Source organism: Anas platyrhynchos, chromosome 8, assembly GCF_047663525.1.
Source record: "Anas platyrhynchos isolate ZD024472 breed Pekin duck chromosome 8, IASCAAS_PekinDuck_T2T, whole genome shotgun sequence".
In the NCBI taxonomy this organism is placed as follows: domain Eukaryota; kingdom Metazoa; phylum Chordata; class Aves; order Anseriformes; family Anatidae; genus Anas; species Anas platyrhynchos.
This window is the reverse complement of record NC_092594.1, coordinates 17489122-17509899: the sequence shown is the minus strand read 5'-3', so window position 1 is coordinate 17509899 and position 20778 is coordinate 17489122. Positions and strand designations below refer to the sequence as shown.

The 20778-nt window shown below is 39.5% G+C and overlaps 1 protein-coding gene across 3 annotated transcripts; it reads left to right on the top strand.

Annotated features, from left to right (window-relative positions):
• The first annotated feature begins 424 nt into the window (after positions 1-424).
• On the top strand, positions 425-20704 carry FIRRM (FIGNL1 interacting regulator of recombination and mitosis). 3 transcript variants are annotated; one of them, XM_027463581.3, is made up of 24 exons: positions 425-641; positions 1157-1196; positions 1918-2006; positions 3259-3363; positions 3859-3999; positions 4903-5065; positions 5444-5528; positions 6060-6198; positions 7536-7616; positions 8755-8819; positions 10416-10564; positions 11375-11483; positions 11974-12160; positions 13186-13268; positions 13645-13696; positions 13982-14071; positions 15161-15346; positions 16035-16157; positions 17325-17420; positions 17850-17963; positions 18347-18451; positions 18780-18860; positions 19666-19779; positions 20085-20704. In XM_027463581.3, the coding sequence occupies exons 1-24, from the start codon at positions 426-428 to the stop codon at positions 20268-20270; spliced, it is 2799 nt and encodes a 932-aa protein (XP_027319382.2). In that variant the 5' UTR covers position 425; the 3' UTR covers positions 20271-20704. The 3 variants fall into 3 exon arrangements, with proteins under 3 accessions (XP_027319382.2, XP_027319383.2, XP_005025413.3); XM_027463582.3 differs by lacking the exon at positions 1157-1196 and having other exon boundaries at positions 494-524; XM_005025356.5 differs by lacking the exon at positions 425-641 and having other exon boundaries at positions 1157-1256.
• Positions 20705-20778: the final 74 nt, after the last annotated feature.

Sequence of the window (20778 nt, the reverse complement as noted above, 5' to 3'; positions counted from 1 at the left end):
TGGGAACGGTAAGGAATTAACAGCGTGCTAAGAGAAAATGCTGATAGCATCCTATTGGAAAATGAGAGCCTGTTTAAAAACCGAAAATAATAAAGAATAAAATAATAAAGAATAAAAATAAAATAAAAATAACACAGGATAAAAGAGTAAAGAATAAAAGATTAAAAAATAAACGAGTAAAAGATAAAATAATAAAGAATAAACTAATAAAAATACTGAAGAGTAAAAAAAAATGAAACAGTAAAAATAAAAAATGAAATAGTAAAAATAAAATGATAAAAGGATAAAAATAAATAAGTAAAACGATAAAAATTGAATGATAAAAAACAAAAAAGCCGCTAAATCTCAGCAGCCGTTCCCGGGGGTTGCCCGTACCCCGCTCTCCCCCTGCCCCACATGGCAGCGCCGCCTCCTTCCGCGTCGCGATGCGCATGCGCGGGGCCGGGCCTGACAAGCGCGGGGGCTGCTGGGATAGCGGCGGGAAAAGCCGCGGCTCGCGCCGGTTCCCGCCGCCGTGCGCTGAGGTGAGGGGAGCGGCCGCCATGTCGCGAACCGACCCCGAGCTGCTCCTGCAGGAGCTGGGCGGCTGGGACTGGGAGCTCTGCCGCCGGGAGCTGCCCTCCGTGCTGCCCCGGCTCCTCATATCCTTCCCCCGGAGGCGGTTCGGCTTCTGGGTTGTTGTGGGGAGGGGGTGTGCGGGGGGCTCCATCGTCGGGGGAGTGACCCTAAAATGGCGGGGGGGCGGCACGGGGCGAGCAAAGCGGCTCGTGAGAGGGAGAAGCGCTGCGAGCTTTGCAAGGGGTGAAACGGGAGAGAAAAGCCGGGTGTGCTGGGCTTCGCTGAAGGCAAGCACTGCGCTTCACCGAAGTAACAATAAAGTAAAATAAAAAACTGCAGTAGAAAACACTGTGTGGTTCTTCTAGCCCTTCCAATAACACCTCTCTTGCCCCCCTAAAAATAAAAGAACAAAACACCACAGCCCACAAATCTTATTCTCTGGTACAGTGCTGCTGGAACGTGGGTACTCAGCACCCACCCAGGTGAGCTGCGGAGCATCCCTGTTAATGTCATGAGGTGCTTAAAGCCCACACAGCACATAGCGTGAGAAATGACATCTTTATGGCAGAATGAGCTTGAGTTTCTTTAACGATTTTACTGTATGTATCAAGAGTCTGAAGACTGGACTGAGCATGTTCGTAAGTAGTGGCCAAGAGGTGCTGCTTCTTCCTAAGGCTTATTTTATTGCAAATATTAAGGTCTGCACAACTTACAAATACTTAAGCTATCGCTGGTGTCCTATTTTCACAGTCTTTAACAATCCTGATGGACTTTGCATGTTACAGGAATTGCATGTTGAATAAACTTTAGAAAAACCCATAAGCTACCCACGTAAAGCTGCTTTTTCCTTTCTGCTACTCCTGATTTGTAGACTCCTGAAAGAAGGAGTGCTTTTTGTCTTGTATTTTAGTGTATTTTTGGCTGTTATCTTACAGGTGGTTGAACTCTTGTAATACCTGAGAGTGATCCAGAAAATGCTGATATGCACCTGGTTAGGACTCTCACTAACATTCACTGCTCAGCTGTGTGTTAGTGCCAGCCAGCACATTAGATGTGTAACTGTTTGTAATTAAGAACATGGAAAATTGCCCAGACTATGGGCAAACAATTGTGCCCCACCTTCAACTAAGTGTAGTCAGGTGTAATGCAGTTATTAATGGCTTTATGCACATTGGAGCTTTTATTGTTACTTGATGAATCAGAAAATGCATATGTTGCAAATGCTATGTTACTTGTTTCAAAATCAAGTATCTGATCAGTTTCCACTTCCCTCAGTTCTTTCTTCCATGTGCTTGGTAGCTACATACTTTGATAGTCACATGGCTTTCAGTAACATTTTAGACATACTTTGCTTCGCAGGTGTTCTGAGGATCATGACTGAAATGTTTTTGCCTCATATCAGCCTTGCAGATGTGGAACAAACTTTTTTCTCTAAAGTACTGCCTAAGGTATGACACCTTCAATGAAATATGAAAATTTAAGTCAGTGCAATGCTAAAAACCTGCTTAGAAAGCCTTGATTCTTCTGAGGTCTCATGATAGAATCATTGCTTTGCAAGCACAGCTTGGAATAAACATTTTACCCTTTAAAAGCTTAACAGTTTTACATTGTTGGATTGTTTCTATGATTTTTACCATTCTTTACAGTAGGGAGAGGATCAGGCATATGATGTCTATATTTAGACATTTATATTTATGCTTTCTATATTTAGTAACAGAATTGTTTTTTATTTCTTTTCGAGAAGGTCAGGCTTTGTATAAATGACCAAGGTTGTTTTCACTTGGGGCAGGCTCTCAGGACAAATAAACTGAAGAACCCAGCACCCATATATCATGAATAATTTTTGTGATATTTGTGAGCAATATGATGAATAAACGTTTAGGCAAAGACTAACAGAAGGTCTCTCTTTTGATTAAATAATAATTTTGGTCTGTAATATTAAACTCTTTAGTGTTCTATCTTAACGGACTTAAAGCAGTAGTGAATTGCTGAGATTCAGGCCCCAGCTTGTATATTTTAACCAGCCTGTAAAAATGTCCGGTTGATTTCCATTTCCTTTCTTGCATGTCCTCTAGCAGATTTTAGAGATTACAAGAAAAATGGCTCATAACATGCATATCCTGAACAGGGATTACTGTACCATACCAGTTTATGTAGTACCCTGCACGTGCCTAGAAGCTGTTTTGTCTTTGCATCTCAGCAGGATCTCTAGTAAAATATACATAGACCTAGACCAAAGCAGAAATTATTGTTATTTGTAGGTCTTAAAACATTATTTCTTTATTCAAAATGTTAGTGATTGTTCTCAACAAAAAGCACTTTCTGAGACAAAATGAAAATAACCTTTTATCTCAAAATGGTGTGGTTTTAATTAAGAAAAAAATCTCTGTGAGGATTTGGTATCTTATTTCAAGTTAATTAGCTAGGGAGTTTATTTTGGTAACAGATTTTTAGAAAATAGCAGCTAACAACTTCTGTCTGTAATTTGAGAACAATAGATGGTTTTCACATCTTGGTATATCAAGTTTAATGATTTAAATGCTAGAAAACATTATTTACTCCTGTGAGTTATCTCAGTAGACTATGACTGCAATCTAACCAAGCAAACAGATATAAACATATGTACACAAATAGTAACACAATTGTATATATAAAATTTTTAAGTGTTTCTTCTTTTTTTTTTTTTTTTTTTTTAAAAAGACACTACAGCTATATGATAACTTGATGTATGAATTATCCATTGAGGCCAAAGGATTAACCAGCCAGAATACAGAGTTATGCAGTACTGTAAGGAATCTATTACAGGCAAGTCTATTATGCTTTGATTTTACCTAATAAAATAACAGATTTTAGAATACTTATACTACTAGCCGAGTCATAAAAATGTAATCTGAACTTCTTTGCAGTTGAAGTTCAGTTAAAATGTTGTGAATCACATTTAGCATGTGATGCTAATCAGAATTCAAAGAAAATCTCAAATTCTGCTTAGTATCTAGTGTAAATGGAATTTAATTTTCCAAATTTAAATAGTGAATCTGGCAGCTATTTATACAGTCACTTAATTTGGAGTTCAAATTTTTTTGTAAGTTGAGGACAGTGATGAAAAAAATACGAGTCTTTCAAAGAGTGTATAGTACCAGAAAAAGCTATGGAATTCATCTTTAATAAACAACTTATTTATGCAAATAGCTGTGAACTTTAAATGTTGTAAGAACCTAGGAGCAATTCCACAAAAAAGTGCTTCTGAAATTAATGCAGGATTGAAAAACATTGATTGCTGTTGTTTGTTCTTGATTTAAGACTGTAGTGCAACTGTTGGAAACTTTGACCAGTTGCGTACGCTACGTCTGCACGCTGCAAGAGTGTGTGCCTCTGGAGAGTATCCGCACCCTTCCATCCTCTGTTCTTTATGTAATAAAGAACACGTTTACACACTGCAAGGTAGGTCTCTGTTAGAGAGAGAAAAATTCTCCTTCTGGTTGGTTTTTAGGAAATGTTCACTTTATGAGAAATTCCTAATTCAAAATAATATTGTTGTAGATTTTTTTTATTGCTATCAAATCATTTACAGAATGTACTTAGTGTACAAGTACAAAGATGTTTTTTCAGCTGTTTGCCCAGAATTTCTGACCTGGCAGTACTAAACATGGGCTCTGCTATTTTCAAATTTCACATCAGTGTCAGTTGAACATTTTGCTTTTGAATTTAGGCTACGACATCTGTGTGTTTCTGATAGCTGCAGTAGTTTTCAGAGCTACAAATGGTGACCAAGATGCTGCTACTTACTTCTATGCAAGTTCCCAAGTGGATTGGAAGTTGAGATTAGGACCTCTATGTTAGTTACACTGGGTATCAGTTTCAGATACCCGTTTTCAGATGCAACAGTAATTCTCCCTTAAGCAGTGAAAATAAAACAAGGTTATCGTAAGGGCACATTAGCTTTTGGTCAGCCTTCATTTTCACTTATCAATTTTTTTCTTAATGAAACATTTACAGCAGTTTTCCATGTCAGGACTTGAACTCATTTGCCATACCTTTTATTTAACAATTCTAATTTGAAAGTTTTGAGAAATATTTGAAGTAGTCTACTTCCTTGTTTGCTAATGTTGTACTGCTTTGTTCAGAAACATGATAGCTTCATGCATCAAAGCCAGCTAAACTCACCACAGCCAGACTTCATTAGCTGTTGATTAGACTGCAGGTGAATAGCATTTTATACTTAGCAAATAAGTGTTGGTATCAAAACCTATAGATCAGGTTCAATAATGAGTTAAAGTAGTTACCTATATGCCTTCTCAGATTGTGATTCCTGACTTTATTTAACCTCTTCCCCATTTCCTACAGGATAGTGAATCAGTGTACTGTGGGCATCTACACTTGATTGCTGATCTCCTACAAGCTATGTTCAAGGAAACTTACTCTCTTCAGAAACAGCTGATGGAACTATTTGATCAGATTTCTGTGGGCTCTGCTTCTGCTGAAGATAACATCACAGATATGGTGTCAGGTATATGTGGTTCTAAAGCTTTTTGACTTTTGTTTAAAAAACAGCTTTTTTTTTTTTTTTTTTCTACAGGAAGTATGTTTGAGTCTTAAAAACTGATCATGCTCAGTTCCTGCTGTCCTGACCAGCACTTCAGAAGGCAGCATTTTACAGCTTGAAACATACCCATTTTTTTCCTGAAACTCTTTGTGAGATGGGGGATGTTGCATAGATTTTTAGGAAAGGAGAGGCATCTAAGCACTGAGCCATTCATGATTCAGTGTCATCATGGTGGTATTCTCTAGTGCTTGTGATTGCTGTTGTTTTCCTAGGAGAGAAGTATAGCTGTGAACTTAGGATTCTGCTTTAACTTAGTTGTTGCCATTATTATTTCCTTCACAGTAATCCACACTGTGCTAGAGATCTGCTCTGTCATTTCCAATATGGACCATGCACTTCATGCCAACACGTGGAAGTTCATCATCAAGTATGTCTTTAAACTCCTTGCATTTTTTTGTAATATGACTAGACTGTGTTTTTATATAAGCAGATTTTCACTAATTTTGTGTTCAGAGTTTCTGCTGAAATTGAAATTGGAGAATACGATTCCTTTGGAAATTTAGCTAGTACGTGGAATTAAATGCACTGCCAGTGAAAATGCTTAGGAGTTGTGCATGAAAAAGTAATAGTAAAGTAGTAAAAGTAATGACTTTATACGCTGCAATACAGAAGAGCATTTGAAACACCATTGTATGAATAAATAATCATAAGAGGCCTGACCTGCAGTTTTGTAGATGTCCTTGGCTTGAGTTGTGCTATCCTGTCTCTCCTTTGTGCTTCCATCATGGCTATGAAGAGGGCTGTTCTCTCTAAATTTGTGGTTTCCTTGTACATGGATATTGCACTGATTAGTGGGGTATAAAAGCCTAAATAGAAAAATGAGATACTTGGATTTATATTAACTTAATGCATGATCACGTCTGACAACTCAGTATCTGCTTATATTCCTGCCTTGTAGGCAAAGCCTGAAGCATCATTCTCTGCTGGAGTGCCACCTGAAACACAGTGACATCCTCAGTGGTCTGTGCAAGGACACTCTTCTTTCTTTTCAGTCCTGCCTGCAACTGGCTGAGGAAATGAAGATATCAGACATACAGGTAAATTTCATAGAATCATAGAATCATAGAATATCCTGAGTTGGAAGGGACCCTTAAGGATCATCAAGTCCAACTCTTGACACCGCACAGGTCTACCCAAAAGTTCAGACCATGTGACTAAGTGCACAGTCCAATCTCTTCTTAAATTCAGTCAGGCTCGGTGCAGTGACCACTTCCCTGGGGAGCCTGTTCCAGTGTGCAACCACTCTCTCTGTGAAGAACCCCTTCCTGATGTCCAGCCTAAACTTCCCCTGCCTCAGCTTAACTCCATTCCCGCGGGTCCTGTCGCTGGTGTTAATGGAGAAAAGGTCTCCTGCCTCTCGACACCCCCTTACGAGGAAGTTGTAGACTGTGATGAGGTCTCCCCTCAGCCTCCTCTTCTCCAGGCTGAACAGGCCAGTGCCCTCAGCCGTTCCTCGTACGTCTTCCCCTCCAGGCCTTTCACCATCTCCGTAGCCCTCCTCTGGACACTCTCCAACAGTTTCATGTCCTTTTTATACTGTGGTGCCCAGAACTGCACACAGTACTCGAGGTGAGGCCGCACCAGCGCAGAGTAGAGCGGGACAATCACCTCCCTTGACCTACTAGCGATGCCGTGCTTGATGCACCCCAGGACACGGTTGGCCCTCCTGGCTGCCAGGGCACACTGCTGGCTCATATTCAACTTGTTGGCTACCATGACCCCCAGATCCCTCTCTTCTAGGCTGCTCTCCAGCGTCTCATCGCCCAGTCTGTACGTGCAGCCAGGGTTTCCCCGTCCCAGGTGCAGGACCCGGCACTTGCTCTTATTGAACTTCATGCGGTTGGCGATCGCCCAGCTCTCCAACCTATCCAGATCCCTCTGCAAGGCCTTTCCACCCTCATTCGAGTCCACAACTCCTCCAAGTTTGGTGTCAAATTTAGAAAGGTTCCAAAGCTGCTGTTGAACTTGAGGAAGATAAATTCATTTTGCATGGAGTATTTTTTTAAATGTTTTTTATTGTGCTAGGCAGAATATCTTGTTCTTTTGAAACCACCAGAAAATCAGGCCCATTGACTTCGTTTACATTGGGGATGTTTTAGTGAGGCACTGAAAACAAGTTTACACCATACCCTGGGAATTTTGTTTGTTTTCTAAACTGATGATATCCCAAGGTCAATCAAAGGATAACATTTCAGTTGAATATTGGTATAAAAATATTGAGGCACACTGAAGATTTCTAAAGTTTTTCCCCTGTTGCTGCAGAATCTGTAGAGAATCAAGATTAAAATAGTTTTTGAGCACTGTTTGCAGTTTTCAGTTTCATCTGTAGCATGTTACTCTGTATATTAAGTTTTAGAACTGCTTTTTTGGACAGGAGGGCACTGACCTCAGGCTGTTTCAGAAGACTGTCAAACTCTGCAGATTCTTTGCTAATTCACTTGTACACTACACCAAGGTAGGTTTTATTACTTGAATTCTACATTAGCATCAAATATAAGCCTCTGGTCTGCAAACAGAATAATCATGTACTCCATAATATCTTACCAATTTACAACTATACTATATGAGTGGTATAACCAACATTCTTGCAGTTTTCACCTGAATATACTCACAAGCCTAAGCAGGATTATTGATGTGATTTAACAGAAATAAAAAACAAATCTGTTACAAGCAGTGTCACTGAGGAGTTGGTAAGAAATAGCCAGTCTTTACTCATAGCCTTGAGTCAATGCAGTAGCACCTTTTTATCTGGAAGAGTTAAGCAGGTGTATCTCGTTGCTAAGGTTTCAGAATTGTTGCTCATTTTTCCCTACAGATTTGACTCATGGCTCTAACTTTCTGAAGTTGTTATCCTGAGACCAAGAGAATTCTCAAATAAAGACATGAGTAGCTTCCTTTTCAGTTGTATTTTCGCCCGAATGTTTTTCTGAGTAGCACTTGTAACCTTTTGCCATGGGACAACATACTTTAACAGGCAGCACAGTCAAATAGTTTGGATGTGGCATTCATAGTAAGAAATGAAACTGTACTGGTACTGGCTCTGACACTAACTTCCTGCTCTCTCCCTGGCCAAACCACTTTGTTGCTGTGATTTAATCTCGTGGTTATTAGAAGGGATGCTGTAAAGCTACCCATTTTTAGAATGCACGTGAAAGAATTTTGCTTTCTCTGAATAGCAGTGGTGGTGTGCTCTGCACCTGCTTTGTCCAATGGTATCAAAGCAAGGCTTTGGTATTTTATTTTTTTTTGTCACAAAATGAACAGAATTATGACAGGATTAAACAGCTTTATAGCGTGTAGAGCATTTCAGATTTTTACAGCTCTCTATGGCTACTACAACTGTTCTTATTTTTTAAGTAAGTCTAGAAACATAACTTTTCATAAATATATATGTGTGTGTGGTAATTAATCCTAGGAATATACTTTGCTTATTATTTGTTTAGCACTTGCTTTGTGCTGTGGGTTGTTGCAACTTAACCAGTTTTTGCAAATGTAGTATTTCACACATTAATATAGTAGAAAAGAAAAAAAACAAAACACATAATCATGCATTTTACATTAAAAGTACCTTTCAAAATTAATGCCTTTTGCAGGAATTTCTTTCTTTCTTCTCTGATTTATGCTCGCAGTTACATCAGCTGTTTCTTCAGGTATACAGGTAAGTGAAGTACCAGTAACTAACTACTGATAGCACCTTAATAACATTTCCAAGTATGGAGATGAAATATTTTTAAAGTTAAGAGTATTTTGAGGTGAGTTCTTGTTCAGAACTGTTGCTTTCTTTTTCACACACAGAAATCTAATTTTTGTATAAATTGGGCTTCTTTGTGTGGTACTAAGTTATTAAATTCATTTTTCATCAATGCTGTGAGTTTGAAATACTGACAAACCACTAACTTGGTTGCAATTACCTATGTCAGTATTTCTCATTAAGTTTTGTTAGAATATGTGCATTGATTGGCTTGGACACTGGGTCTGCTAAGGAAGGATTATCTGGAAACTGTTGTTCCTACAGTCAGAATTCCTGAAGGTAGGAGTTGTTCTTCAGTCACCCTGCCATGAAGCAGTGAGGCAGAGTTAAAACAGTGGCCCAGCAGTTTAAAACAAACAGCACTTTAAAACAGACAGTAACATAATATTAGTCAACTCATGCAAAGTCAAGACAATACTGAATTACCATTTCCTAGCAATCCTAATTAATTTCTCTTTCAGATATAACTAAATGGCCCTGCATTCTTTTTTTTTTTTTCCCTCTCAAATTCTAGTGAGGAAAAAAATTTTTTTTTTTTTTTTGTCACAGCTTTACTGCTGTGCTTGCAATCTCATGAAATCTCCTAACAGGACTCTCATTCTCCCGGAAACAAAAGCTTTATTAATATGATGCTCATAAGTATTCCCTTCTACAATCTGCAAACTGCTTGTCATTTTTCTTGCAAAAGACCTGTTCTGTGTGCTGCAATAGCGGGGAAAGAACAGGGCATAGTGAAAGAGAGGTCTGATTTCAGTTATTCCTTTGGAATTGAAACCAGATTCTGTAGTGATGTGTGTGTTAGTCCACTGAATGTTTTGCTGCAAGATCAGGTGGTGGGTGTTGTTTTTCTTTTTTCTTTTTTTTTTTTTTAAAAAAAAAAAAAAAAGTAAAGTCTTCTGACTTTACTTACCTTGTGGATCATTCTCAAAGTGCAAGGTTCTAAACTTTTATTCACTTAGCAAAACTAAGCAGACTTTTCAAGTAGGAAGGTACCATTTTCACCATTTCTATATAAGCTACAAAAGTGGGTTTTCATTTCATGATCTCTTTTACTTTATTCTCATATCACTTTCTTTTACTGCCCAGCTTTCTTTTTTTTTTCTTTTCAAAGAAATTAAGTGGTACCCTTTTATTAGTGTTGTCTGTTTAAATACTAAGTACTGTCATATTTATGACTATCAGTTTTTCTACAGGTGTCTTCTTGCCTTGTCATTGCTTGTCTTTTTTGGTGATTCAGTATGTTTCTTCTTAGTATTACATATCTTACATGCCTTTTCTGTGAGCTTGTAAGTTTTTCTTTCAATGTTTAATACAATGTAGGGTTTTGAAGCTTACTTTGAAGGCTGAATACAAAGTTGTAACTTTCAGGTTATAGTAGATACTAAAAAATGAGGAGTCTTTTCTGTCTTTTGTTTAACAATAACAGGGAGATCATGAGTTTGCCTTTTTGTAGCTGTTTTGAAAAGTAACTCTACTGAGAATGTTTCTTTCCATCTCCCTCAGCAAATTTCCTCCCAGTCTCTATGCTCCAGTGATCTCAGAGGTTCATCGAGATGAAATATCCCGTGTTTTTCTTGTGGCTCTAGACCCTCTCATCAACCAGCTTCTTCCCTTTAGCCCTTTTATGGAGCAAGTGTTAAGTGACAATTTAGGTGGGTTTAAAATACAGCTACCACTGTTTCAATACTATGCAACCATCTCTGAGGGATCTGGCTTGATATTTTGTCTTTCTGGACCACGTTCTGTACTGGTTTGCTTGCCTCTTTTTCTTTTGTAAGTACTATGGTGTAGGCAGCTGCATGCTTGTTCAGATGAATTTGTATAGCTGTTGAATTTGTGTTTTGCAAAGCAACCGAGTTAATATTGCAGTTATTGCGAGTAACAGAAATCCTTTTAGTTTTGCTGCTTTGCACAACTTCAATCTATATCTGTATCACAACCTTTTAAAGTAAGGTAAACACGTTCTGCTGTGCTGTTGATGGAGGAAGACAGTTATTTTTCCTAAATTATGTATTTTTAGTGGAAAATAATATGTCTTCAAAATGAAGGATCATAACCACCATTAAAAATTCTGCCCTGCCCAATGTCATAATTCTGAGACAGCTGTGCTACCGTGTGGGATTTACGATGTGAGCAGCAGTTCCTCCTTTTGTCAGTTAAGGCTGGGCTTACTTCTGTCTCATATGTGCACTCTGGCCTTGTGATTATCACAGCACGCTTGGAAGAAAACGCGTGCGGTGTCTGAGGCACCCAGTGCTTTCAGGCAGACCGGAAGCATGAGGCACCTGGACTGTAACTCCTTTGCAGTATGTTGCAGCAGCACTTCAGAACTGCAATATTGTAGCTTCAACCAGATGCAGGATATTGCATTTATTTTTCATTTCAAATATAATGTTCATGTTTACACAGCATATATATTTCCAAGAGTGACTAGCATCACACTTCAAAACAAAATTCTACAGGTCTTCCTCCTGAGCAGCAGCTGCCCCAGTGTCTCCTTCTGATTACCATCATGGACAAGCTGTCTTCTCAGCCTGAAGAAGTGCAAACCCTCTGGAACACAGGAAAACGGTACTAAAAAGGTTCTCACTGTAATTCTTCACCAGAGCGATCTGTCAGTGTGGGCGAACAAAGGGGCTTACTTGCTCAGGTTTCCCTCACAACCCAACAGTAACGTTTGACAGACTATCAATTTACATCCTTATGCTGGGAAAGACATCATCTGCTGTTCTGCTTCAGGGATGAAGGACACAGAGCCAGAGATGCCTTTGTTATTTTGGGAAAGGGATGGTATTTAGACCAAGTACAGGTCAAAGAAGGAGAGAGTCAATACTTGCATTTTTATGCCTGAACTCTCTAATAGTGACCTGAATTTGTAAGCAAGGAAGGTAGTCAGAAATATAAATCTAGCATACAAATAAAGCACTGAAGTTACTGCTGCAGCTTCTAGTCAGAAACACAGATTCTGTAGTAGAAATGATTTTGGACTTGCCTGTCTGTAACCCAACTGTTCTTTTTTTTTTTTTCTCCTTCCTTTCTTACCCCTCACCCTCATCCCCAGCCTGTCTTTTTTCTCAGCTCTTTTCCTCAGTTTCCAGCAATGTTCTGCCGAGCTTTCTCTCCCTGTTTGTTTGCCAGAGGTGATTGGCACAGGACAGCCAGCAGTTCCCATCACCCTGTATCACTATGTCTGCATTCACCTGTGCTCCTACATTGCTTCCACACTCCCATCACACTTTCCTCAGCTGGTAAGACTGATTTTTCCTTATCATTTCTTCAGCTGTTCTGATGCATAGATAATACTTGAAAAAGAACGAGTTCTTGCTAATGATCTAGCTCTGAAGAGATGATTAGTTACGAAGTTCTTTGAGTTATTCTTCAGACAACAACCATGATGCAGTTGTGTGGCAGGAGTTTAGGTATCCAGAAAATGTCATTTGTGAGGCAATGAGGAAAATCGAGCTTTTTACAAGTTTTTGGGAAACTTAATTGTATTAGAAACTTTTGTTCTCTTTGCAGGAGAGCATGAAGTTTTTATTAAAAGTTCAGTGCTTTCTTTTACACAGTATTCAACTTGTATTAAGAATACCTGGTTGTTGGTCTATACTGTGAAGTAATAAGAAAGTGCCATTTAATATTTTGAGTAGACTATCTTCTTATGATTTCAGCTAAGAACACTCCATAAAATGGTAATGAGAAAAATTTTCTACTTCAGAGGAGTATTCTGGGATTTGATTGCTGTTATGTAATGTTTTAGAAGTTTTTCGCTTTTTATTATGCATAGATGAAAGAACCTCTAGATAAATGTAAAGCTTTAAAAAGTTAAGAGCTGTCACAAACATTATAGCCCTAATTTATTCTTTTTCCTGCATGCTGCTTTCAGCTAAAATTTGTGTTCCTAAAGAGGAAAGGTTTGATTTGTTTTTTTAGTAAGGTGCCAGTAAAGTTGGCAAGAAAATTGATGATACATTGCTTTATACATATTAAAAGTTGCCTTGCAATGAAGAGATGCGCATACAGAAATATTTTGAAAAGTGAGGGATCTTCAGTTCATTGTACTGAGTGTATGTGTACGTTCAAAGTATGCAAAACTAAGGATGTAGCTGTTTGTTTAGTACTGCAGCTGAATACAGAGCAGGAAAATCAGTTATTAGAACATCTCAAATTGGGAAAGCTGAAAATCTTACTAGGTTTCATGCCAATTAATGGAGTAAAAGTAATAGTAGGCCTCCAGTCTGTTTCTGCTTGAACTTAAATAATATGTTTTCCTCAGGAGTATGCTCTGCTGGATGCTGTGCTGGGTTCTAGTATGATCACATCTCTGCTGGCAATAGACTCGTGGTGCTTCCTTGCCCGGTAAGATATTTTCATTACAGGTCAAGCAGGATTTCCACAGATCCAGTTAGTTCTGTTGTTGCTTGTAATTCCCTTTTTAAGACAAAATTGTCCTAGAATTGGATTATTTTCAAACGTAGAGCGTATTTTGAAAATTAAGAGCAGAAATGGCTTAGCCATGTTTACGTTCATACAAGGGGAACATACTTTTTCTATTGCTTACTATATTTTTTATTTTTTTTGGAGCAGTTGTCTCACATAAATTGTATCTGTGCTTATTGAGTTTAAATGTTTTAGGGAAAATGGCTATCTCTGAGACAAGATTTATGATGATTAATTTGTAGAAGAGTAGAAAACACAGACTCACTACCTTTTGTCTCTCTTTTTTGCATTCCAGGTATGGAACAGCTGAGCTGTGCACTCACCACTGTGTTGTGATTGCTCAATTGGTAAGAGCTTTCTAAGTGACCAAAGACAAGAGTTTAATGTTTTTTTCCAAATCCAGAATGGAGATTGCATTAATTCCTCCTATTGGGCTAACAATTAGCAAAAGCAGCACTGTGCAAATATAAAGCTTTATACCCAGTATTTCTGGTATGTCCTTCACTGTTTTATTTAGTGCTACTGCTCTGACCTAACGTAGCAGCTCTTAGAACATTGTGTAAGGAACTCATTTGCTGGTGATTTTTTTTTTCTTGATTTAATTAGATGCATTTCCTGTTATCCTAATTCAGATAAAGTCTTGGCCCAACGAGTGTTACCAGGTCTCTGCCCTGGGTGTTCTGCTGAGGCGTATGCTGTTCTTGATGGCTCCAGATCATCAGGCAAGTACAGTGCCAGCACATTCTGACTTTAGTAGAAGAGCTTTGAATCAGTGGCCTGTGTTTAAAATATCTTCTGCATAATAAATGGCAGGATGTTGAGTGCTCGCTTGCTGTACTTGATATTGCACTTGCTATTACTTTGTCATAGTGGACCCTGATTTGTGCAGGTATATATGTGCCTTTCTTGTTTTGAAGAGCACTTCTCTAATAGTGGTCTTATTGGGTGGCAGTGATGTCCTGTTTCGACTAGGTATGAAAAGAGCGTATCTCCCAGAGTTACTTAAACTGTATGCCCTGTATTGAATCTGCACCTGGTGTTTATGAGGGCATAAACTCTTGTAATTGTCACTTGTGTTTGTTTAATAGAGATTGGATTGTGACAAAGAATCATGCTGGAATACATAACTAATACCAAGGAAATCATCAGGGTAAAAACAGTTCTAGACAAAGTAATTTCATTATTTGATAATACACTTCTAGCTTTTTTGTTACATACTTGTGTGGGCAGAGTGCATCTGCTGCACAGGGAGACGATAGTGGCTGTTTTATATGTTCATTCCCTGCAACATTTCTGAAAAGACAAGTAGGCTCAAATTTTCTTGCCAGGTTGTCTCAGGGTAGGAAGAAAAACAGCCTGCTTCTGCGAACTCTTAAGATTCATCATCGCAGATGATCAGCCTATTTCTGATACACAGATGTTGGCAGAACTGATTCATTGTTAATAAGGAGACTTGATTGCTGCAGGAAAATCCACTGGTATATTGCTCTTCAGGAATAAGGAAGGATTTCATTGTCAAGTTCTCTAACTTAGTCTGTAAATATGAGTTTGCTTTAGCAGTGATACATATTTATGATCCTTAAGCTCTCTTCTACTGTCTATGGCCGTTGCTTCAAGTAGATAAAAGAATAAATTGCTTAACTGCTCTATGTCCTGTATGTGACAGGGAGCTGGTGGTATTTCTAAAGCAAGTAAGTAGTGCATTTTTGTTTGTTGGTTTCTCAGCTTTTTGACAAGTTATCAAATTCTCTTCTAGCCTCTTTACTTCATATTATTTTATGAACTTGTTTATTTTATACTCTTATCTGCAGGTGGAATTTGCTCATAAGTTTCTTCCCGAAGAAGTGGAAAACTTGGCTGTGTGGCAGCATGTATCCCTCAAGGCCCTGAATCCTGACCTTGGGAAACGAGTGGCCCATCAGCTGTGTGTGGCAGGACTCGCACAATGCAGGCGATGGCTGAACAGCAGGCGTGCTGTGGGAGAGCTCCAACCTGTGGTAAAAGAGACTGGCTTCTCTTTGTGAAAATGTATGGCCTCTGGATTTCCGAACTGTGAGGATGCTGTGGCTGTCCTCAGTTTTGTTTTTCTGTCTGTTGCACTGCTTTCGTCCATTACTAATTGGCAAATGCATAATCAAGAGCTTTAATTTTAATGTTTTCTTACAGTACACAGCACCTTAGGACCCTCTGCTCTGAGAATGATAACAGAGGTCTTGTGATTTACTAGTCACTCTAGCCGCTGTTTGCTCTCTTGGTGTGCAGATGTGTTTTTCTTTACAATTTCCAATGTATACTATGCCATACAATTACTTTTAAGTTTTAAAGTCCTGGCTGTTTTTACATGGCATCAAATCTAAGAGATGCTCACTGGTCTCCCTGGCAAAGGAGAGGAGCGAGAGAAACCAGAGATTTCCACACGAAGTACCAGCTGCCAGCTTTTGCCTGGCAATGCAGCTAACAGCTCCAGCACCATATGAACTCCCACAGAAGGAACGGATGGTTTCCTCACTTTAGAAGCTTTATTGGCCAGTGGCCTGGTGGATTAGCTGTACTGTACAGCTGACGCAGCACATTAGGCTTCTTGCCATCTTGTATCATTTTAGATGCTTAATTATAAGCCTGGGGTTTGGGTTTGTATTACATGTAGGTTCTTTTTGGTCTTAATACAGTGTTTTTTCCTCCTAGAATATTGCCATTTCTGTCTTGTTGGCTGCCTGCAGTTTTGCTGGTGACACTCTGGAGCCAGAACTTCAGGCATCTATCTTGGGAGTGCTTGGTCAGTTCTGGACTTTTCTCCAGGCTAAGCAGGTAAGAGGATTTGCTGTTCTGATGGTGAAAGCATCATGTCTTTGGGAGGCTGGTGCTGCTGTTTCATCACGTTTTGTTTTACTTGGATGAGGCCGTTTCTGTAAAGCAGAGTATAACTGTGCTGCCCATGTGCTGTCAGCTGGTTTATTGGAAAGGCTTGTTCTGTGGGAAATGGACTTTGAATTTTCCTGAATGGTATATATATGGCTCCTTCCTGCTCCATCTGTTATGCAGTGTCAGATTCAGATTTTCTTAAGGAGAAGTCTGAAATACCTCATTCTGATTCACACCGGTTATGTATTTGGCCTGTTTAAAATGTTTGTTAGAATGTGGTTAACAACCATGGTGATATTGCTTAGCACATGGCAACCCACGGAGCCAGTAACCTTCCTCTTCTATTTGAGAACAAGGAGGTAAGGTGACCCCTCCTGCTTGTGACTATGTACCTAACCGTTCGTGTCTGCAGCAGGAGTAAAGAAAAAAGGATTTGTCACAGTTATTACTCAGATAAAAAGGAAAGCTTGAGAGAGCGGATTAAGAGCCAAGTATGCCCTTGAGGCAGTGAAGCCTAGTGATATCCTGGGCTGCGTTAGGAGGAGAGTTGCACATCAGGTCAGTGGAGGCAATACCCTCCACTCAGCTCTGGTGAGGCCACACGTGGAGCACCGTGTCCAGTTCTGGGCTCCCCAGTACAAGAGGGATGTGGAGCTCCTGCAGAGAGTACAATGAAGTGCCACAAAGGTGATCAAGGGACTGGAGCATCTCTCCTCTGAGGAGAGAGGCTGAGAGAGCTGGGACTGCTCAGCCTACACAGGTTTTGTGAGGGCCTTATCAATGTCCATAAATACCTGAAGGGAGAGTGCAGAGAAGACCAAGCCAGGCTCTTTTTGTTTATCCTGGTGAGTGGAAAAAGTGGAATAAGAAAGATCCTTAATAAAAATGTAGGGAAAAGGCCTTGTGACATATGACTACCTGAAGATATTTGTATCTCTGCTTTGATCTTCTCTGCTGCTGCTTACGATGTATTGTTTTGTGTGTGTGAAACTAGGCTAAGAATTTTGGAATGCTACTGCAACTTCAAATTCATCAAATAGTTATTCCATAAACTAAAATGCATTAACTAAATTAGTAACTAAGCCAATACTAATATCTTGTGATCTGTTCAAGGTCTCAGATGTGCCGTGTCTCCAGCAAACACTGTGTTTATTACTTCGTCTTTTGGAATTTTTCATCCAGGCATTAGATGCTCAATTAATCACTCAGGTAAAAACAAAAACCAACAGCACAATCTTACGAGTAACTTACTTCATGAAAAGCCAAGTTCTTTGTGATTTACTGAAATCTCAAATGAGTGATTTCATTGTCTGGCCTTTAAACGTGGAGATTCCTAACTATTTTTCTTCCTTGATTGCTTTCCTGGTTTTTTAACCAAGTATGTGGCACTTAGGATTCTCAAAAATCCTATTAACCAATCACTCTGTAAGATAACTGGGATGTATGGATGTGCCATAGAACATGTATCTTTCTGAGATGCACACTGCAGCTTTATCCTAGCCAGAGTCATTCAAGCTGTAGTATATCTTCTTTTGTTTTCAGTCCTGCTTTCTGAAATCAGCATCCTCAGATTTAATGATTAGAGTAGTTTTTGTCTGCACTGTTTGATGGAGCTTTGCTGGGGTTTGTTTCCGGCAGGTGTTTGCACTACAGTCTTCCCTTTTCCAGTTGGATCCCCCAGATCACGTTCGTCTAGCAATGTTGGATTTTCTCTCTTCTGTGGGAAAGGTGTTCATACCCCAAGAAGCACAGGTAATGGTAACTGTGGCCTTCTTTAGTCTTTTGATGAAGTGATCCTCTGTTTAAAGGATTGGGTTAAATACATACAAAAGCACAATGACATAATCATCTAGGAGACTCAGCTTTCATTGAAGCACACTGAGTGCACATAAGAGGCTAGGTTTGCTCATTTGCTCATTGCTTCTCACCAGTTAGAAAAGACTGATGTTTGAACCTCCAAGAAAGAACAGAATGTGTCATCTCCCTTACGGTGCTTTTCTGTCAGATAGGGCAGCAGCACTCTTCATTTCACAAACCTGTCCCTTGACCTTAGAGCAATTCTTTAGTAATAAATCATGATGGTAAGATATGCGCAACTAACTCCTTGTAATTGACAGATATTTGTTCTTTTCCAGAGGCAAGTCATCCCCCAGTTGTCCTTTCTGTTTGCTTCCCTGCTAGCTGACCAGACGTGGCTTATTCATCAGCATGCGCTGGAGGCATTCAGACACTTTGCAGAGGTAAGCACAGCAGAACTTTGGGTTTGTGTATTCAGCTCAGTTACCTTTCATCACACAGAAATTCTTCTCTCTTAAATGCTCATTGCTCTTGACTGAACAATTTGGATGTTACTGATGTAATTGCACATGAATAAAAGTAATGAGGGCTAATGCAGTTACATGTGATTTCAGGAGCTGGAAGTAAAGGAAAATTAGGCATTGTTTGCAGCAAGGAAGGATGTTTAAAATGCTGTCATCACAGAATTCTTCCCAGAAAAACATTTCTTTCTTTGTCTATTCCTTTGTTAATATGAGCATACTCAACTGCTGTTACCTAATATTTTTACAGGAGACAATCCATGAAGATGTTGTTCCTCAGTGCCTTAATTCAGAAGAAATTAAGAACAAAGTCGTTAATTTTATGGCTAAGGTATGTTGTTGAACCATTTTACTGCTTTCTTAGTTGGTGCTGTACACATCCGTAACAGGATTTATGAGCTTGTCTTCACTGCCATACTCATGTAGGATTTGGCTTCTGTCTGTACCATCATCTACATGCAGATTAAATAGCCAAATTTTAAATAAATTATTAAATTGATCTGCTAACTGGGATTAGGTTGAATTTTTCTATTCTCTTAAGTCAAGAGTATTGGCACATGTTGCTTCTATGCACAGTGGTTTTCCAGGACTTTCCAACTTTGATTTAAAATGCTTTGTTTTTCCCTCCTTGAACACAGAAAACGATTAAATTGCAGTTATTGTTGCAGGCAGTGAAAGTATCTATGAAAAAGGCAGCACTTTCTTCATTCCATTTGTGTGATTTCCCTCCCTCTTCTTGCATTCGTTTCTCTAAGCTCAGTGAACATGTATGAATACGAAACATCCCAGTCCTTTTTGCACATTAGAAAACAGCCTTGTAGAGCAGGCAGCTATTTCTGCAGAACAGACAACTGGAAAGAGGTGGATGTTCTCTGCCTGTAAACCTAAGGGAGCACTATCTGGATGAGTAGTACTTGAAAAGCAGCTAATTAGTGAAAGAATTAATAGCCAGTGAGTGATGCTACACTGAATTTGCAGCAGATAATTTTGATCTGCTAAAGAAAATGTGAGAAACTAGGTTCAATTTCAGCTGCACATTAAGATTTATTCCCCCTGTTGCTCTGGTATACGTAGAACCTCTGAAGGCTGGTAATGCCTTCTTGCTTTAGTTACCTCTCCTGTGGCTCGCTCCCCAGGTAAGGCAAGCTGAAGAGACAACAGAAGCACGAATAGAACGCCTGAAACAAGAAAGGATTACCTGCAGTGCACATTTTATGAAAATGGCTAGAGAACTGGAGTCAACGGGAGAGGTACGCGTACTTCAAATTATCTGGGCTCTATTGTAAATTTGTGCTATTTCTGGGAAGAATTTAAAGAGGTTGGAGATAGCCTTTGCTGCCCTCCGTTTTCTAGGAAATAAAGTCTGTGTGCACTCCTGGCCCTTAGTGTTACAGCTGAATGCTGTTTTACTGTCAGCCAGGAATACCAGGAATAACTCTCACAAGACAAGGGTGTCTCTTACAGCTTTTCCCTATCTAAGAGCATTTGCATTTGGATAGAGACTGGTTGCTTATCTAGGGGGTTATAAATGATGTCTGTTTACTTAACTCCACAGCCCCTGGCAAAAAGAGCATGTCACCCCCCCTCGGAGGAGCAGTATAAGTCAGCCATAGGCACCATAGAGGGGGCAGTGGAGGCTGTGAAGCTGCTACTCCAGAAAGGGTCACCCCCAGCGTGGCTGGCAGTGAAACTGGAGGCTCTACACACAGCTATGGCCAGCCTCAGAGACAGCATACGGTAAGGTGCTCGGCGGGCTTCAGTGGTGCTCCACAGCTCCACTCCCTGTTCCGAGGGAAGCTGATTTTGTACTGTGAACGCTGGAGAAGAATGAACTATGGCACAGGGCGATGGATGCTCTGCTGTACTGCTAAGTCTTGGTTAGTATGCCCAAAGGAACTGAGGTCCATCTTTTATTTATAACTGGCTGGATGAGTGGTATGTTTTAATGGACACGATTGTACATCTGAGCTGTCATTTTGTACATTGCCACTGTATAGCTTACTCTTTCAAATTCCTGTATGATGATAAACATTGAATGAAATTGTATTTTGAATGCTGAGATGTTTGAATGTGTTGTAAAAGTAACACGTGCCATTGTTCCTGTCATGTACAGGTGATAAGGCAGTACCTGTTTTTATATTATTTTTTAAAATACACTTAAGAATAACAATTTAAGGCTCTATACTGTTCTCTGAACATACCTCACCACTTGTTCCACTCCAGACTAGGGTCATCTTTTAAAAATAGTC